Below are 18,698 nucleotides of genomic sequence, written 5' to 3'. Positions count from 1 at the left end.
AGTTGACCAGCTTCAGTTCTATTAACTTTATCTACTTTTTATTGCCTGCCTCAATATTCTGTGTTACCTTCCACATGTGTAATTGGCAGAATTTAAAATTTTGATCTGTGTTTAAAAACATGTATCCCTTTCAAGAAGAAGAATCATTCTCCCTCATTTTCTCTCTGTGCAGCAATGGCTCTCATGTTATCTCCTCTGTGAAATTCTATCCTGTCTCAAAAGGCAAGTGGGACTTTCACGAGCTAAGACTGCTGTTACTAGCTCATGATCAGTTTGATAATGGTATCTCATATCAGGATTCATGCTGTACCTTTCTTTATGTTCTTCTACAGTGCCTTTTTAGATTAACTCCTTTACACTTTCCATTAGTGTTCAGTGTAAAACAGCTATATTTGACACATATGTCCAAATGCATGTAGACAAATATTGAAAATATAAACATGCCTATTCTTATAAAAAAAACTTACCATATGGTGGCTGAGCAAATACAGCTAAATTATAACTTCTGAAGCTGTTTTTGCTACAACCAGCGGGTTAGAAATTTGTTTAATTTTCTTGCTCCTGTAGAAAGACAATTGAAAGTTAAAACATCAGCAAGCTCCACTAATTTCCTCAGGGCTGATCACATTTTCTGTTACAGTGCACAGATTATGATCTTGAGCATGGGACGGAGTGTCTTCATTTAGCTCTGCAGTACTGTGGAGTCTCTGCAAAGCTCCTTGATGGACCACCTGATTTGTGGAAGGTAAGAAGGAAAAAAAAATAAATTAAAGTTTCACTTTTGTGTTAATTAGAATAAGATTGCAACCGTGGTTTGGCCAGAGCTGGGACTTCACTGTTGCTCTAACCTTTTCAGAGGTTAAGAGAGACTAAAACAATATTGTTCAAAGCTTCCATTAGAGGTAGGATTTAAAAAATAATGTTGATGTTTGTATTAGAACAAAATCAATTATATACCATTAAGGAATAGAAAGAGGAATTAAGTTATTTTTATTTATGATAGACCTTGAGATAAGTGGGATTGAGAGATTAGTTATGAACATTCCACTGCCCTCAATGATCTCATTGGCTTTTAGACTGAGTCAGCAGCTTTGAAAAAAGTGAAGACTGTCACCTGATTAGTGCCTGGTACCAACAGCCTGTTGGTGCTGACAGTTCTGTGTCACGGTGTCCTGCAAAGGAGGGATGAGTTGGCATTGTATTGTGATTTGGTTGCTGAGTTTGACTTAGTTGGATAGCTGGTATTTTGTGGAAACTGTGAGTTGTGGGTGTTAATGTGATATCAGTGTGAAGTATGCAAGGATGGGATAGGACTCAAGAATGTTATTACTACATGTTGTTTGGTAGGGGGTTACTGCACAATGCAAGGTGTGAGGTTGATGGTGAATTTACAAGGAATGAAGATGTATGTATTGACTTTGATCATCAGAGTTCTTCCATTCCAATCAAATCCTTTTCATTTTTGACTGTTGGTCTACATTCCTTCTGTATAACTTGATGGCTTCCTATTCCGTCCTGTCTTTAGTAGGGTATACTTCTCTTCCTCTCCAATTATCTATTCGTGCACTTAGAGCAACATATGAGTTGCTTTGTAGATTAGGAATTTGCTTTTTTGCTGTGATCGTCTTCCTCTTTGGTAGTCTTCTCCCAGCTGTGGAAAGATTTCTGACTCCAATGAATCACAAAATATCTCCCATTTGATCATGCGGATCTGGGTTTGTAAATTCTAGGTAGATTAAACTGATAAAAGGTATTAACAAGATAAGTGAGGGTAGACAATTTTTGTGGTTAGGAAATTTATGTTGTGAACTAATCAATTAAAATCCAATAATAGAATAAGAAGTTGGTAAAAATATCTCTGCACATAGGTAATTGGAGCACGAAACACTTTGTTACAAGGAATTGTTAAGACCCAGGCCATTGCTGATAATAAGGGAAGACAGTGGTATATTTCATAAATGGAAAGCCATAATAAAGGAAGCAGGGAAGTAAGATGAGCTTTGGATTGCTATAACAGAGAAGCAGCTCAAGCTAAGACAAGTGACTTTCCAAGCCTAAATTCTTGTCTTATAATTTTTCTTGAGAATGCATGAATGCATGTCAAAACCATAAAGTCTAGTATTTGTAAATACTGATTCTATTTCTTTGTAAGGAAACAATTTAATACCATTTTTCTATAACTGTCTTGTTTTATCTACTGCTTTGTTTGATTGCCTGAGAGGAAGCCAAACAGAGTTTCATTGTACCTATGTATAATGACAATAAAGATCATTCAATTCAATTCAATTCAGTTCATCAAAACAGTAAGGAAATTGTATGTGAGATTAACTGATTAATTTAGCTGTTTTAATGGTAAAAATATGAGATAAGCTGCTCTGATTTAACTTTTTATTTACTTTAAGGAGTTGGAAGTATAGTATGTAAACTTTAGGTAAAAAAGTTGAATTTCTTTTAAGTTCACTTTATATTGAAGGTTATAATGTTTTATACTATTTTTCTGAAGTAATTCCATCCTGCATTTGTCTGCCCAATCTAATCTATCAATGTCTTCTTCGAGTCCATTGCTGTCTTCCTCACTGGTTGCTGTACTTCCAACCTAAGGGTCTTATGGAAGTTTGAAATTTGACTCAAGGTCAACAAGGAAAAAAATGACTAATTTGACACGAATATCCAAGATATTTATGAAACTATGGGTCCAAGCACTGATTGCTGGAAAACAGTACTGCCTACCAATCTTCAATCTGAGAACTATTGCTGCCTATTTTTATTTTCTACTTTTTGTTTGATCCATGGTAAAACTTAACTCTGTTATTTTGTGAGCCTCAATTTGTTCACTAGCTTTTTATATGGGACTTCATTACATGACTATTTAATATTATATAGACAATATTGAATGTATTGCCTTCTCGGTTGCCTCAGCAGAATATTTAAACATGATTTGCCTTTAATAAATTTGTGTTGACCCTCCTTGTTAACTCAGATTTCTCCCAAATTTCTTGAATTTTTTTTTTCTGGAAGCTTATCCAGCACCTGGCCTAGCATATCTTTTTTGACAATGCCTTTCTCCATTTCTCTGGTATTTCTCATGTTAGAGAAAAAGGATAATACTGTTCTTTATAAATTAAAAATAATAAACCATCCCCACATCTTTCAGCAATTTATGATGCATCTCATCTGGACCACGTTGACATTTATGTCAAGCAAAACCTATGCCTGCTTCTTAATTTTCTCTTCATCTCCATATTGACAACATCTTCTTTCTTGATGTTCCGGCCTCACCCTATGCATCATAAATGTTTTGCCTCATCAGCCATAATTACCTGTTTCTGCTATTTCCATCTTAATATTTGCTTGCATGGATAAAGCTTTTCTATTCCCTTTTATGCCGTCTGCTATTCTGTGATCATATTCTTTCTTTGCCTTTTTTATTTTACTTTTGGCTTTTCTCTCAGATTCCCATATCCAATCTTGTTCATGAATTATTCTCTTGATAGGTATTGTACATCCTCCCCTCTCCAGTGTCGTAATTTTCTCTATGTCCTTAGACATGTAGTGAGCTCCGAAGTTTGTTATTTTATAACTTCACCTCTTGTTCAAATGTAGTTAGCTCTATTGAAATGTCGCTTTTTTAAAAGTCACCTAGTTTAACGTGGCTGTCCTTAATTCCATTTTAGTCCAGCATATATCCCCTGATTCCATAGAAGTCAGTCCTTCTCCTCTAGATTGCTTTCAGCCTATCTGCTTTCCAAATCTAAACTTTATGGCATAACAACTACTGTTCTCAAAGTGTTCTTCCACTGATACCTGAACCACAACCTATCTTATTCTCCAGGAACCCTTCTCTGGATATGCTACCTTCAGTTATTGGGTCCAAAACAGGGTTATAGACCTGTTGAGATAGAGTTGGACCATTTTGAACATCACTCGCAATCAACACACACAAAATGTTGGAGGAATTCAGCAGTTCAGGCAGCATCAATGGAAATTAATAAACAGTCGACATTTTCGGCCGAAACCTTTCTTCAGGACTGGAGAGGAAGGGGGAAGATGCCAGAATAAAAAGGTGGGGGGGGGGGGGTAGTAGAAGTAACACCAGGTAGAAGGTGATAGGTGAAGCCAGCTGGGTGGGAAGGGTAAAGGACTGGAGAAGAAGGAATCTGATAGGAGAGGACAGAGTACCATGGGAGAAAGGAAAGCAGGTGGGACATCAGGGGAACTGATAGGCAGGTGAGAAGAGGTAAGAGGGCAGAGTGGAGAACAGAAGAAGAAAGAAGGAGAAAGATTTTTCTTTTACTTGAAAGGAGAAATTGATGTTTGTGCCATCAGTTTGGAGCCTACCTCAATGGTAGTCGACAAAATACTCGAAATGTTTTGCTCGACAAAACAGTCCCCCAATTGATGTCAGGTCTCACCAATGTAGAGGAAGCTGCATCAGGAGCACTGGATACAATATGTGACTCCAACAGATCTGCAGGTGAAGTTTTGTTTCAAGTGGAAGGACTGTTTGGAGCCCTGAATGGAGGTAAAGGAGGAGGTAAATAGACAAGTATTGCATATCTGTTGCTTGCAGGGTGGTCGCTTGGTGGGGAGGGACAAATGGACAAGGGAATCACTGTGGGAGCGATCCCTGCAGAAAGTGAGATGGACGTGGGTGGGAGGCAAAGATCTGTTTGGTAGTAGGATCCCACTGAAGATGGCAAAAGTTGTGGAGAATGATGTTTTGGATGTGGAGGCTCATGGGCTAGTAGGTGAGGACATGAGGAACTCAATCACCATTAAGGATCTGGGAAGATGGGGTGAGTGCTGATGTCCAGAAATGGAGGAGATGCGGGTAAGAGCGGCATCAGTGGTAGAGGAAGGAAAACCCCATTCTTCGAAGAAGGAAGACATCCCTGATTTCCTGGAAAGGAAAGCCTCATCTTGGGAAGATTTGTGGTGGAGATGAAGGAGCTGAGGAAAGTGAATAGCATTTTTACAGGATACAGGGTGGGAAGAGGTATAGTCGGGGTAACAGTGGGAGTTGGGAGGTTTAATCCGCTCATCTCTCACTACCTTTATTTCCTTTCCTGTCTCTTAATTTTCTGCATTCAGTCTGGTTCTCAGTTGTGTTTGCATGCACTACATACCACACATTCTGTCGTTTTCCAACTTAGTCACCACTTCGCACTTTGGTTGCTGGAAATGCACCCAAACTCAAACTATTTACTCTTATAGGACACTCATGTTCTTATGCTTTAGCTTGAGTTGTTTTTAACGGGTTCAGTGATGCCAGTTCCAGGATATAAACTGTATGTTCCATTAATGGAAGAAGTGACTTCAGACAATGATTACATTGCATATAGATTTTATTTTTCCTAAGTTGAACTTAATCAGATTTGTCTGTCTTTTAGGTGACGTACAAACGGGACCTCTATGCAGCTGAATCAATTGTCAAGGGTATGTGCTTATTTATATGTTGAATCAAATTGTCCCTGCAGCTTCATTGAACTAAATACGCCCTAGCTCAATTCATACAATCTCTGTACTCTGTGATGCCATTTTTCACTGAAATAAATTGCAAAAGTAGGAATGATTCAATTTAAAATATTGGTTTCAGAATACAGGTTTTTAATTTCACGTAAACAAAAATATATCTTCAAGTTTGTTTCACAAGACTAGTTGTAGCAAATTTACTTATTAATGTAGTGATAACCAAGTAAAATCAGCAATATAAATTCTCACTGGACAGAAGTAACTGAAGTTTGTCTATATCACAACATTTTGCTGCTTCAGATTTTGGTGACATAGTTAATATAGTTTCTGTTAATGTACAGAAGATAAAAAAAATAAATTCATTGATCAATTGAGGCTGAAGTATCATGTGGAGAAATGTAAAATATGCTCTAGCATTCAAAAAGTTCGACATACATTCCCGAATTAAAGAATGAACATTTTTTCTCAAATAGATTAAATTATTTGGTTACATCCATTATTCTCATTTTTGATATTATAAAATAAGCAAGAGGAAGTTGTAATTATATGAAAATTATATGAAAAAATATGAAAGCAGTGTAGTTAATGCTGGATAAATAGTTGGTATCAGAATTATGGAAATCATCAAACTCTTTGTGGAAAGTTATAGGTATTGAACTGCTTGGATTACTCTAATGTTTATGGGATAAGAAGCAGGCAAATACTGGTCTTACCCTTTACCAATTAGGAAGGAGGAAGCATATTTCCTAACTTTATCACAGGAAATTAAATATTTGGAATTATCAGCATTCTGGGTGAATTAATGAAACCTACTTAATTGATCCAGGAGTCTTTTGATCTTTCCTTATGTACTTAATAATACCCAAACCCAGTCAGTTATCTGAAAGAAAAACACTTCTTGAAGGCAAAGCTGGTGGAGGAGGAAGCTGCTTAAACCGTTTAAACAGTTTAACAACAAATGTGCTTTTGTCTCACCCTATGTAGAAGGATCATTGTGTGTGCTACTGTGGAATCATTCATGTTTATCCACACTTTAAAAATATTCATATACAGCATTTAGATTTTGAACATTAGTAACATGTCCCTGTTTTCATAGGGATGAGAATAAAATAAAATAGTTAATATAATTTTCTTCCTGCTGCATTAGTGTGGTTTGAATGTCAGTACAATATGCAACAGAGAGCTGTTGTTTTAAATTGCATAATTATGTAAATCACGCATGGTTGCAATAAATTTGGTAGTCAGTAATTGCTCTATATGTCAGGACTTGTTAAAGCCACCAAAGTCCCGATAACAGGTCTTTGCTGTTGAAGTACAATAGTTCTTTGTTTGCTTCTGTTACTTATAATTCCATTGTTGGATTATTATGTGGCTTTTTCACATCTCTCTAATTTTTGCCCCTTCAACAACTTATCAAATTCCATTTAGGAAGTTCTTTTTGATTATACTATATGAGCATGTCCCCACAAATGCATTGCAAGCCTTCCCAATCAGAAGCCCAGGATGAACCATGAGCTTCATGGTTGAGGGCCAGATCAGAGGCATTCAAGTCTGGTAACTAAGAAAGTTACAGGAGGTCCAAGTACAATCTCAGGAAAGCCATCTCATGGGCAAAGTGGCAATTCCAGACAAAATTTGAATCAATGAAGGATGCTCCTCAGTTGTGGCAGGGCTTGAATACTATTAGCTCTTATAAAGTTAAATCAAGTGACCTAGGCAACAGCAGGACTTCACTTCCAGATTCAAACCATCACAAACTCCCACATCCCCCGATGATCCTGGGACTTCAGCCTCTGAAGTCGGCATGTGAGCAGCCTTCAGGAAAGTGAACCCACAGAAAGCATCCAGCCAGGATGGGGTACCTGGCCAAGTACTAAAGACCTGTGCTGATCAACTGGCTAGTGTGCTCACTGAGATCTTTAACCTCTTGCTTCTGCAGTGTGTGGTAACCACCTGCTTCAAGCAGGCATCAATTATACCAGTGCCCAGGAAGAGCTTGGTGACCTGCCCCAATGACTGTCATCCAGTAACACTGACCTCCACAGTGATGAAATCCTGTCAGAGTTTGTTGATGAAGTCTATAAGCTCTTAGCTGAGAAGCTGGATCCGTTCCAGTTTGTTTATTGGAGTGACAGGTCCACTACAGATGCCATCTCCTAGGCTCTTCACTCAACCCTGGAATATCTGGACAGCAAAGGTGCATACATCAGGATGTTCTTTATTGACTACAGCTCAACTTTTAACACTATAATCTCCTCAGAACTAATCAATAAGCTCCAAGACCTTGGCCTCAGCACTTCCTTCTGCAGTTGGATCCTGGATTTCCTCACTTGCAGACCCCAATCTATTCAGATTGGCAACAACATCTTCACAATCTTATCAGCACAGATGCATCACAGGGCTGTGTGCAGAGACCTTCTGCTCTACTTGCTTTACATTTAAAACTTTGTGGCTAAGCACAGCTCCAGGTCCATATACAAGTTTGCTGATGACATTATTGTGGTAGGCCAAATTAAAGGTGGTTCCGAGTCAGCATATAGATTGAAGATCTGGCTGAGTGGTGTCATTACAACATCTTCTTACTTAATGTTAGCAAGAATAAGGGGCCAGTTATAGACTTCAGGAGAGGGAAACTAGACGTCTATGAGTCAGTCCTCATTGGAGGATCAGAGGTGGAGAGGGTCAACAGCTTTTAAATTCCTAGGTGTCATTATTTTGGAGGGCTTGTCCTACGCACAGCACATAAGTGCAATTATGATGAAAGCATGGCGGTGCCTTTACTTCCTTAGGAGTTTGTGGAGATTCAGCTTGACATGTAAAACTTTGACAAACTTCTATAGATGTGTTGTGGAGAGTAAATTGAATGACTCCATCACGGCCTGGTATGGAAACACCAGTGCCTTTGAACTGAAAATCCACAAAAAGTAGTGGATATGGCTCAGTCCATCATAAGTAAAGCCCTCCCAATCGTCGAGCACATCTACAGGAAAAAGAGTCGCAGGAAAGCAGCATTCATCAACAGGGACTCCCACCACTTAGGCCAGGCTCTTCTCTCATTGCTGTTATCAGGAAGGAGGTACAGGAGCTTCAGGTTCAGGAACAGTTACTACACCTCAGCCATCAGGCTCTTGAATCAAAGGAGATAACTTCACTTGTCCCATCATTGAAATGTTCCCCCAACCAATAGTCTCATTTTTATCTTGTGTTCTTGATATTTATTGCTTATTTATTATTATTATTATGATTATTATTATTGTTCCTTCTTTTGTATTTGCAGTTTGTTGTCTTCTGCCCTTTGGGTGAATGCTCTGGGTAGGTGGTCTTTCATTGATTCTGTTATGGTTATTATTCTATTGGTTTATTGAGCATGCCCACAAGAAAATGAATGTCAGGGTTGTATATGATGACATGTTAGTGAGTGAGTGAGGCCTTTGTCTGTCAGGGTTGACCATGAATTTTGCGCCCTGGTCGTCAAGATGAGCAAGTCTGGGGAGTACAATATGGAGAGCAAGCTGCTGCCCATGTCACAAGCTTCCCCTCTCCATGCATCTGATGAACCCAAAGGAATGGTAGAAATCGGTACAATCTGGTAACAGTAGCATCCCTGGAGTTTCCAGTCAGTGCTGAGCTCAATGTAGGAGTGCCTTAGGGACTCCAGCTCCACATTTTTCCCGTGAGGTTTACTCCTGAAGCCCTCCCCACTAGGCAGCAGACGTTTGAGATAAGAGTTTTCCTTCTCCTAGATGAGCTGCATCCACTGCAGCTGCTGAATCCCATCGGCCTGCAGCGACTGGTTTTAATCATCCCAAACCCGCCTTTGGCCTTTCTGCTGTCAGTAGAAATGGTTCCGCCAGACTTAGTAGCTAAGCCACGCGTGAAGGCTAGGAGCTGGACTTGGTTGTCAGAGGCTATTTGAGATGCACGCCATTGGGAGCATTTAATAGTTAGTGGGAACTTTTCCCATTACCACACTGGCTATAACAACCTTAAGGAATATGTATGTACCTTGATCATAAAATTTACTTAGAACTTTTAACCACATTAGGCATTGTGTTCCAGAGCCTCACCGCCATTTTGTTTTAAAGGAATTTTCATTTCATTCCTTAATCTTGAAACATAAATCTGCATCATCAAATTAACAACCCTTCAGGACTCTGTCTAAGCACTGGTTTTTAAAAGCATCTTTTACCTTTAAGTCTTCTCTGCTTTGCAGGGAGTTTTCTGATCCTGTGATTAGTAACTACTGTATTTGCCATCCTTATGGTTGATTCTCCCTGTTCCTATCTAGCAGTTCATTAGCAGTGAGTCATCTTTCTACCCATGTCAATGCGCGTCATCTATATTGACTACAAGGTGGTCAAGCTTGGTTATTTCTTTCTTCTCAGCCCTAGACCAGTTATAGAAAGCTAGTTACCACTCTTGTATCACATATAGCAAGAAACAGACCATCAGTTCATTATGAAGGGTCTCGGCCCAAAACGTCGACATCGCTTCTCCCTATAGATGCTGCCTAGCCTGCTGTGTTCTACCAGCATTTTGTGTGTGTTGTTGTTTGAATTTCCAGCATCTGCAGATTTCCTTGTGTTTGCCATCAGTTCATTGTTCCCACTGACCAATAATCATGTAATTACAGTTATCCTATTTTACCTCTCACGTTCTCAACAATTCTGCCACTCGCCTACATACTAGGACAAATTAGAGGCCAACCTGGATATGGACATGAGAGAAAACAGGAGCACCTGGAGAAAACACACAATCTCTTAGGGAAAGCATGCAGCTTCACACAGCATTCTAAGTCACAGTTGAACGCTTCTGGTCAAGATGGCACTAATGTACAATGTTCCCTTGGTTGACATCCTCCAGATAACCCACAGAAGTGTCTGTTTTACTTTTTTACATCTGTTTTTCATCTTAAATGTGTTTCTGGAGCTGTTAGTACCTAAGATTTAATCTAGGGATCAATTGAGTGATCTAGAACTTTGCTGTCTTCAAGATTCTGGGAAGGGAGCACGCACTCAGACTGCCTCAAGGTGAAGAAACTTCGGGATGGGGCGCAAGCCAATGTTTGACTCCGTCTCGCCGATTAAAGCACCCATTAATTGTCGATTAAAGAATAGAGGAAGATTGAGACATTGAGGCAAATGCAGAAGGCAATTGAGAGTTCAGCGCCAATTGCCTGCCTTTTGATTGCTGCCAAAGAAGGAATCTGTGAGTGGCCTGTTGCTGTGTGGCTCGCTGTGGCAGGCTCTTGGGCGGTGTCCCTCTTTTGATGAGGAAGGAGGATGTTACCATGGTTCTGCTTTATGGAATGGACAGTGTTGCATTGTTAGTGTTTTTTGTGCTGGGGAGTGGGGTTCGGGAGTGGATGATTCGGATACTGTTCTTTTTTTGTGCCAGGGTTTCATGTTTCTCTCTGAACGACTTTCATGTTCTTCCTTTGTTTTGTGGTTATTCGGAGAAGACAAATCTCAGAGTTGCATATGGATATTTTGTTTGCTATCTTTGAATCTGGGTCACTGCAGGTATGAGGCAGCATCTCCCTTAGCTGTCTTACTGTGCCACCTCATTTACCCAGCACTGGGATTGAACCAGGGATTCCCTGTTATTTTGGGGCCTAATTTCATACTTGGTGGTGCATTTATTAATTGAGCTACTGGAACAGGGTGGCTCTCATAAGAAACTAAGCTTATACTTTGAAAGTTATAATCAATGGAGCAGGGTTATCTATTTTTATAATGGAACAGAATGGAATGGACAGTTGCAATTTTTCTACAAAAACTGCCCTGTAGTTGCATTTGATTTTTAAAGAACAGCAATAGTCTAGTTCTTTTCAGAGAAGACTATCTTGGTGTCTTGGTCTTCAGTCTTAATGTGAAACTACATTTCCTAAGGCTTCAAGGAGTGAAGCAGCCAGTGTATAGTTTAAAATTACATATGAGCAAAGAAGTCAAAATGCAGATACAGCAGAAATGGTGAAAGGTAAGTAAATTAAGTCCTCCATACCTGTGTTACAACTGGGATTAAACAAAAGAAGTTGTCTGCCAGCAAAAGCTGTTAAAGAAATATTATTTGTGGATGTGGTCCTTGATGCCCTATTTGCTCACGTTGTATGCTGCATTTCAATTGAGGTCAACCTGAGGGTAAAGGAGCTATGATCATTGCTCAGTGTTAATCAATGAAGCATGCTTAGGAATGAAAATATTTAGTTTTTTACCCTAAAAAGAATGTAATAAAATGAAACTCTGCAAATCAGGCCTTCATTAGAATGAAATAGAGCTTATCCAGTGAAAGGTTTTGTACATGTTTGAGTATATTATGTTAGAAGTAATAAAAAAAACCTGAATTGAATATGTAAACAAATTCTAATGCTCAGATGGGTAAAGACTTCTTGATGTTTTTCTTAACCTTTTATGTCTTTCATTCATGCTTCTGTATTGAAGCCCCAGTCTGAATACATGTATGGAAAAACTCAAATTCAGTCATGCCACATGAATACAGCATTCTCTATCAATGTACTTAGTAAACTTCGACAACTCTGTTTTGTCACTTTGCTTTTCACACATCATGACAAAATGCAGAATGAATTCTTGAAATGCAATGGTATTGTGCACTCATGGCGGTAACTGCAGCGTGGTGCTCTATTTTCAATTGCTGTCTCACAATGTAATGTAGATCAGAAATCTGCTTTCTGGCTGTTTTCCCAAAGTGGATGAAAATGAAGGGGAAAGTTCCTTTATGAGTGAAGAATAAGCCATTTAGATAAAACAGATACATTTGTTTTTTCTTTATATAGAAAATCTTTCCAAGAGTGTTTGTATCATCACTGCAACACAAGAAGAACCAATTCAATTAGGCATTTTGCTACAAGAGGTCTTACAACTGGTGATGAAGGTCAGTCAAATGTAATACTTGGGAAACATTGTGGCATAAAATTACTTCTTACATCTTTATCACATTGCAGAATTCGAGTGAAACAGAACATTATGGTGACTCCATGATCCATTGTAAATATCAAAGGCAAACTGACTACTGGTGGAATACACGATTTCCATGTGGATCATTTCTATGTACACTCAGCATGTGTTACTTCAATATTGTAATGTAAAAACAAGCTTCTTGTGGGTTCCTGTATAGAATCATAACAGTCTATTTGTTTAGTCTAACACACAAAGTGCTGGAGAAATCCAGCAGGTCAGGCAGCATCCATGGAGAGGAATAAACACTGATGAAGGGTCTTGGCCTGAAACATCATCTGTTTATCCCTCTCCATGGATACTGCCTGACCTCATGTGTTCCTCCTGCATTTTGCAGGTTACTCTTTATTTCTAGCATCTGCAGAGTTGTGTGTGTTAACACCTATTTGTTTAGGATGTTTTAAGCATTTCTAGCTCTAGCTGATGACTTTGCTGCTTTGGTTGAGTGTTGCTAAATGCTATTCATAGTGTTCTATAGAAATACGTAACATTGGAGAGAATTTTTGATGCCTAGGAGGGTTTATTCCTTTGCTCTACCATGACCCATTTCTTATTGCAGTTGCAGCTGTTGCCATATTGAGCAATAGCTCTTACCCTATAGTGGTACACACATGCACATAGCCTCATGTGTCAGATTCTCAGAATAGCACCTCCTCAGTTCAAGACCACAGCTTTAGACCATCTGGCACATAAAAATGACATGTAATTAATGAGGAAAATACTGAAGTGGCCGTTATTACAAGAATGAGAAAGTCTTACTAATTGTATGGGGATTTGGTTACACTTTATTCTGACAGAACAAGAAATTGTGATTGCCATTTTTAAGGGAATTATTGTCTAGAAGTTGGATTTTACCCTTTTACTGATGGTTCAGCAAAACCCATTGATGGATAATACTCAGAATGATGCTGTAAAACAGCATCTCCTTCTCAATTAGCCACTATTTAGAAAAAATGAACTGCCAGCCCACAAAGGCAGATTCTGCAGCTATGCACTAGCAGTACTATATCTGGCACAGAACATGGGACAAAGAACAGTAGAGCACAGTACGTGTACCCTTCTACCTACAGTGCTATGCCAAACGTTAGACTTGCTCTTGACATCCATCTTTCCCTTTCCATGAGAGCATAAGACATAGGAGCAGAATTAGGCCATTTCGCCCATCGAGTCTGGTCTGCCATTCAATCATGGCTGATCCTTTATTCCCCTCCTCATTCCCACTTCCTTTGAAGCCATGTCCAGTCAAGAACCTATCAAGCTCTGCCTTAAGTACACTCAATGACCTGGCCTCCACAGCTGCCTGTGGTAATAAATTTCACAATTCACCACACTCGGACTAAAGAAATGTCTCTGTTTCTGTTTTAAATGGATGCCCCTCTATCCTGAAGCTGTGCCCTCTTGTCGTAGACTCCCCCATCATGGGAAACATCCTTTCCACATCTAATTTGTCTCAGCCTTTCAACATTCGAAAGGCTTCAATGAGATTCCCCCCCACCCCATCTGTCTAAATTTCGAAAAATACAGACCCAGAGCCATCAAATGTTCCTCATATGATAACCTTTCATTTCCAGAATTATCCAGGTTCAGAATTATGATCCTCCTGTGAACCCACTCTAATGCCAGCACATCTTCTCTTAGATGAGGAGCCCAGCTCTTCACAATACTCAAGTTGAGGCCTCACCACTACCTGATAAAAGGATATATAAAAAGTAGATACAAAAAGTTAAGTCTCCCAAAATCATACATGATACAAATATAACATGTATAAGACAAGAAAAGTAGGTATAATGATATGAGAAAAAAAAGAAAAAAATTATACCCCAAACAAAACTAAAAAATAAACTACTCTAACAAGCTAACCACTAACTAAAAAAAAGAGAAAGAAAAGAAACATGGACTGTTTATAATATCTGAGAAAAGAAAAAGAATCATAAGTGTCATCAACTCCGATCCTCGCTACATGTATATAATCGTAAGCAGAAAGAAATAGGTTTGGAAAAAGGTCAAATTACATCATGTGAAAATATTGAATAAATGGCCTCCAAGCCTTTTCAAATTTAATAGAAGGATCATATATGACGCTTCTAATTTTTTTCCAAATTTAAACATAACATAGTTTGAAAAAACCAATGAAATGTGGTAGGGGGATTAATCTCTTTCCAATTTAACAAAATAGATCTTTTAGCCATTAATGTAAGAAATGCAATCATCCGACAAGCAGAAGGAGATAAATGAATTGACTCTATCATTGGTAAATCAAAAATTGCAGTGATAGGGTGAGGTTGTAAATCAATAGTCAATACCGTAGAAATAATATCGAAGATATCTTTCCAATATTTTTTCAAAGACGGACATGACCAAAACATATAGTTAGAGAGGCTGTCTCAGAATGACATCTGTCACACATAGGATTTATGTGGGAATAAAAACGAGCTAATTTATCCTTGGACATATGAGCCCTGTGCACAACTTTAAACTCTATCATTGAATGTTTGGAACATATAGAGGATGAATTGACTAATTGAAGAATTTTTCCCATTTCTCAATAGGAATAGTAAACTTAAGTTCTCTTTCCCAATCATTCTGAATTTTATAAGAAACCGTATTTTCATAATTATATTGTAAACATTTGCTATTACACCTTTCTGAAAAAGATTTAATTCCAAAATTTTCTACAAAATACCCATAGAATCCAGATTTGGAAATGTAGGAAGTACAGTGTTTAAAAGTTCCTAATCTGTAAATATCGAAAAAATGGGATCTGGGCAAATTATATTTATTGGATTATTGTTCAAAAGACATGAAACAGTTATCCAAAAATAAATCAGAAAATCGCAGTATACCTTTAGTCTTCCAAGCTAAATAGGCTTGTTCCATAAGAGGGATGTAAAAAGTAAATTAGATATAATAGGAATTGCTAAAACAAATTGATTCAACCCAAAGAATTTTGCAAATTGAAACCATATGTGTAGAGTGTATTTAACTATCAGATTGTCAGTTTGTTTATGCACTTTAGAAAAAGCAAAGGGAAGAGAAGTCCCTAAAATAGAACCCAATGAAAACCCTTGTACAGATTTGGTTTCCAAATTTACCCAATGAGGACTAAAAGATAAATCCAAATCCCATAACCAACATTTCAAATATCGGATATTAATTGCCCAATAATAAAATCAAAAATTCGGCAATGCCAGTCCACCTTCCTTTTTAGACTTCTGTAAATATCTTTTACCTAACCTAGGATTTTTATTCTGCCATATATATGAAGAAATTTTTGAATCAACATTATCAAAAAAGGATTTCGGAATAAAGATTTGTACTGCTTGAAATATATATAAAAATTTAGGTAAAATAATCATCTTAATAGCATTGATCTGACCTATCAGTGACAGAGACAGTGGTGACCATTTAGTAAACAAATGTTTAATCTGACCAATTAAAGGTAAGAAATTAGCCTTAAATAAATCCTTATTTTTTTTTTTGTAATTTTAACCCCTAAGTATATAAAGTGATCAGTAACTAATCTAAAAGGTAAATTTCCATAAATTGGAACCTGCATATTTAGGGGAAACAGTTCACTCTTATCAAGGTTCAATTTGTAACCAGAAAAATTACTAGACTGAGCCAACAGTGATATAATTGCAGGAATGGATTTCTCAGGATTAGAAATATATAATAACAAGTCATTTGCAAATAATGATAACTTATGTATATCCATCCCACGAGTAATGCCAAAAATGTTAGATGATTCTCTAATAGCAATTGCTAACGGTTCCAGGGCAATATCGACTAAGTATGGACTAAGAGGACAACCTTGCCTGGTACCCCGAAATAAGCGAAAAAAGGGAGATCTTTGGTAATTAGTAAGAACCGAGGATACTGGAGTGTGATATATCAATTTAATCCAAGATATAAGTGTCGGACTGAAGTTAAATTTTTCCAGCACAGTTATTAAATATGGCCATTCAATTCTATCAAATGCCTTCTCGGCATCTAATGAAATGGCACACTCTGGGGTGCTATGTGAAGGAGAATAAACAATATTCATTAATCTCCTAATATTAAAAAATGAATAACGGTTTTTAATAAATTCAGTTTGGTCCTCAGAGATAATTTGAGGTTATACCTTCTCCAACCTGGTCGTCAGTATCTTGGAAAAGATCTTAGAATCTACATTCAACAGGGATATCGGTCTGTAGGATGCACAATCAGTAAGATCTTTATCTTTTTTTAAATTAAAGAAATAGAAGCTCTATTAAATGATTGTGGTAATTTACCTAATCTAATTGCTTCTTCAAAAACCCTACATAACCAAGGAGAAGAGTAGAAGAAAAAAACTTGAAAAATTCAACTGTATACCCATCTGGACCTGGTGCTTTTGCAGAATTAATTGAGGAAATGACAACTTTTATTTCTGCATCTGTAATAGGAGTTTCTAATATTAAACGTTCTTCAGATGATAGTTTCGGAAAATTCAATTTCCTTAAAAAATCATACATGGTATTGAGATCATGAGGAAATTCAGAGTGATACAGAGAAGTATAAAAATCTTGAAAAGATTTGTTTATCTCATCATGATTAACTGTCAAATCACCATTCTGTTTACAAATCTTAATAATTTGACATTTAACTGAAGCAGTCTTCAGTTGGTTAGCTAACAATTTGCCCAATTTATCAGTGTATATAAAATTCACTTCTAGTTTTCATTAACTGATTTTCGATTGAGGATGTAAGTAATAAGCTGTGTTCCATTTGAAGCTCCACTGTTTGTTTATAGAGCTCCTTACTAGGAGCGATAGAATATTTCTTATCAACTTCTTTGATCTAATCAACCAATAAGAGTTTCATTCTTAATACGTTTTTTCAAACCAACAGAATAGGAAATAATCTGTCCACGTATATATGCTTTAAAAGTGTCCCGAAGTGTTTCGCAGGAAATTTCTTCTGTGGTATTAGTTGAAAAGAAGAAATCAATCTGTTCCTTCACAAATTTAATGAAATCCTGATCTTGAAGCAAAGTAGAATCAAATTGCCATTGTCTAATACTAGGAGCTATTTATTTAATATTGTCTGTTAATTTAATAGAAAGTTTCATTGGAGAATGATCAGAGATGGCTATAATGTCATAATTACAACCAATTACAGATGGAATAAAACGAGAGTCAATAAAAAAGTAGTCAATTCTTGAGTAAGAATGATAAACATGGGAGAAAAATGAAAACGCTTTGTCCTTGGGGTGTAGAAATCTCCAAATATCCAAAATTCCAGAATCAGTCAAAAAAGAGTTGATAAAAGCAGCCGACTTATTTGGTAAAATCTGAGTGGATATAGATCTATCCAGCAAAGGATTTAAACAACAATTAAAGTCACCACCCATTGTTAACATATATTCATTTAGATCAGGTAAAGAAGTAAATAAAGACCTAAAGAATTCAGGATAGTCCACATTTGGAGCATAAACATTAACCATAGCAACCTTGTTATTAAAAAGTAACCCAGTAATTAACAAAAATCTATCATTTGGATCTGAAATAATATCATGTTGAATAAATGTGATAGAGGAGTCAATAAAAATTGAAACTCCTTTTACTTTGGCATTCGAGTTCGAATGGTACTGTTGTGCCTTCCAAAACCCAAAAAAAAGTTGATTCTCCTCTTTCCTCACGAGTTTCTTGTGCAAAAATAATATGCGCGTTCAGTCTTTGGAATACTTTAAAAATCTTTTTCCATTTTATCGGATGGCTTAAACCATTAGTATTCCAAGAGACAAAATTAATAGTCTGAGCCATATTTCCTAGTCTATTTATATTTTGGTATATAAAAAGTTAACCAAAGTATGAACTCATGAACCTGGAAGAGGAACAAAAATACAGGGAGGAACTGGAAGTGACGACACAGCAGACATTTTAGTAGTTTTAAATCAGCACAGATGGAAAAAACTAGAAAAGCAAATAAAAAAACTAATAGAATAGGGTGCCCTCCACCCACGAAGACCCCAACCTGAGCCTGAAGAAGGCCAGAAAAAGGAAGAATAACACTAAATCTATCCCCATGTCTCCAGAAGGCACTTGGAATATATAAGATAAAAAGAGAAAGAACCATGCAAAATCCAAAAAAATAATTAAACATTATACTAAACAGACTTCTTAATATAGCTCCTAAAAAGCGAAGAGAATGTAATCACCGGTACATATTATAAATCGAGTAAACACATGAGCAGTTAAAAATAAGGTTATAATAAAAAAAGCATTATGG

The 18,698-nt window shown here is 37.3% G+C and overlaps 1 protein-coding gene across 7 annotated transcripts in view; it reads left to right on the top strand.

Moving 5' to 3' along the window:
- The window catches only part of crppa (CDP-L-ribitol pyrophosphorylase A), a 316,111-nt gene that overhangs the window by 41,388 nt on the left and 256,025 nt on the right, over positions 1 to 18,698 (top strand). For all 7 annotated transcript variants that reach the window (XR_009512723.1, XR_009512724.1, XR_009512725.1 and 4 more), the window contains exons 4-6: positions 641 to 745; positions 5,391 to 5,436; positions 12,266 to 12,363. Coding sequence is in view for 4 of the 7 variants with exons in the window: in XM_059972642.1 (XP_059828625.1) it covers positions 641 to 745; positions 5,391 to 5,436; positions 12,266 to 12,363 (249 nt within the window). In the remaining 3 variants the exon portion in view is untranslated. The remainder of the gene's footprint in view (positions 1 to 640; positions 746 to 5,390; positions 5,437 to 12,265; positions 12,364 to 18,698) is intronic.

The sequence above is a fragment of the Hypanus sabinus genome, chromosome 6, assembly GCF_030144855.1.
Source record: "Hypanus sabinus isolate sHypSab1 chromosome 6, sHypSab1.hap1, whole genome shotgun sequence".
In the NCBI taxonomy this organism is placed as follows: domain Eukaryota; kingdom Metazoa; phylum Chordata; class Chondrichthyes; order Myliobatiformes; family Dasyatidae; genus Hypanus; species Hypanus sabinus.
Note: the sequence above shows the minus strand (reverse complement) of the source record. Positions and strands in the feature narration are given on the sequence as shown.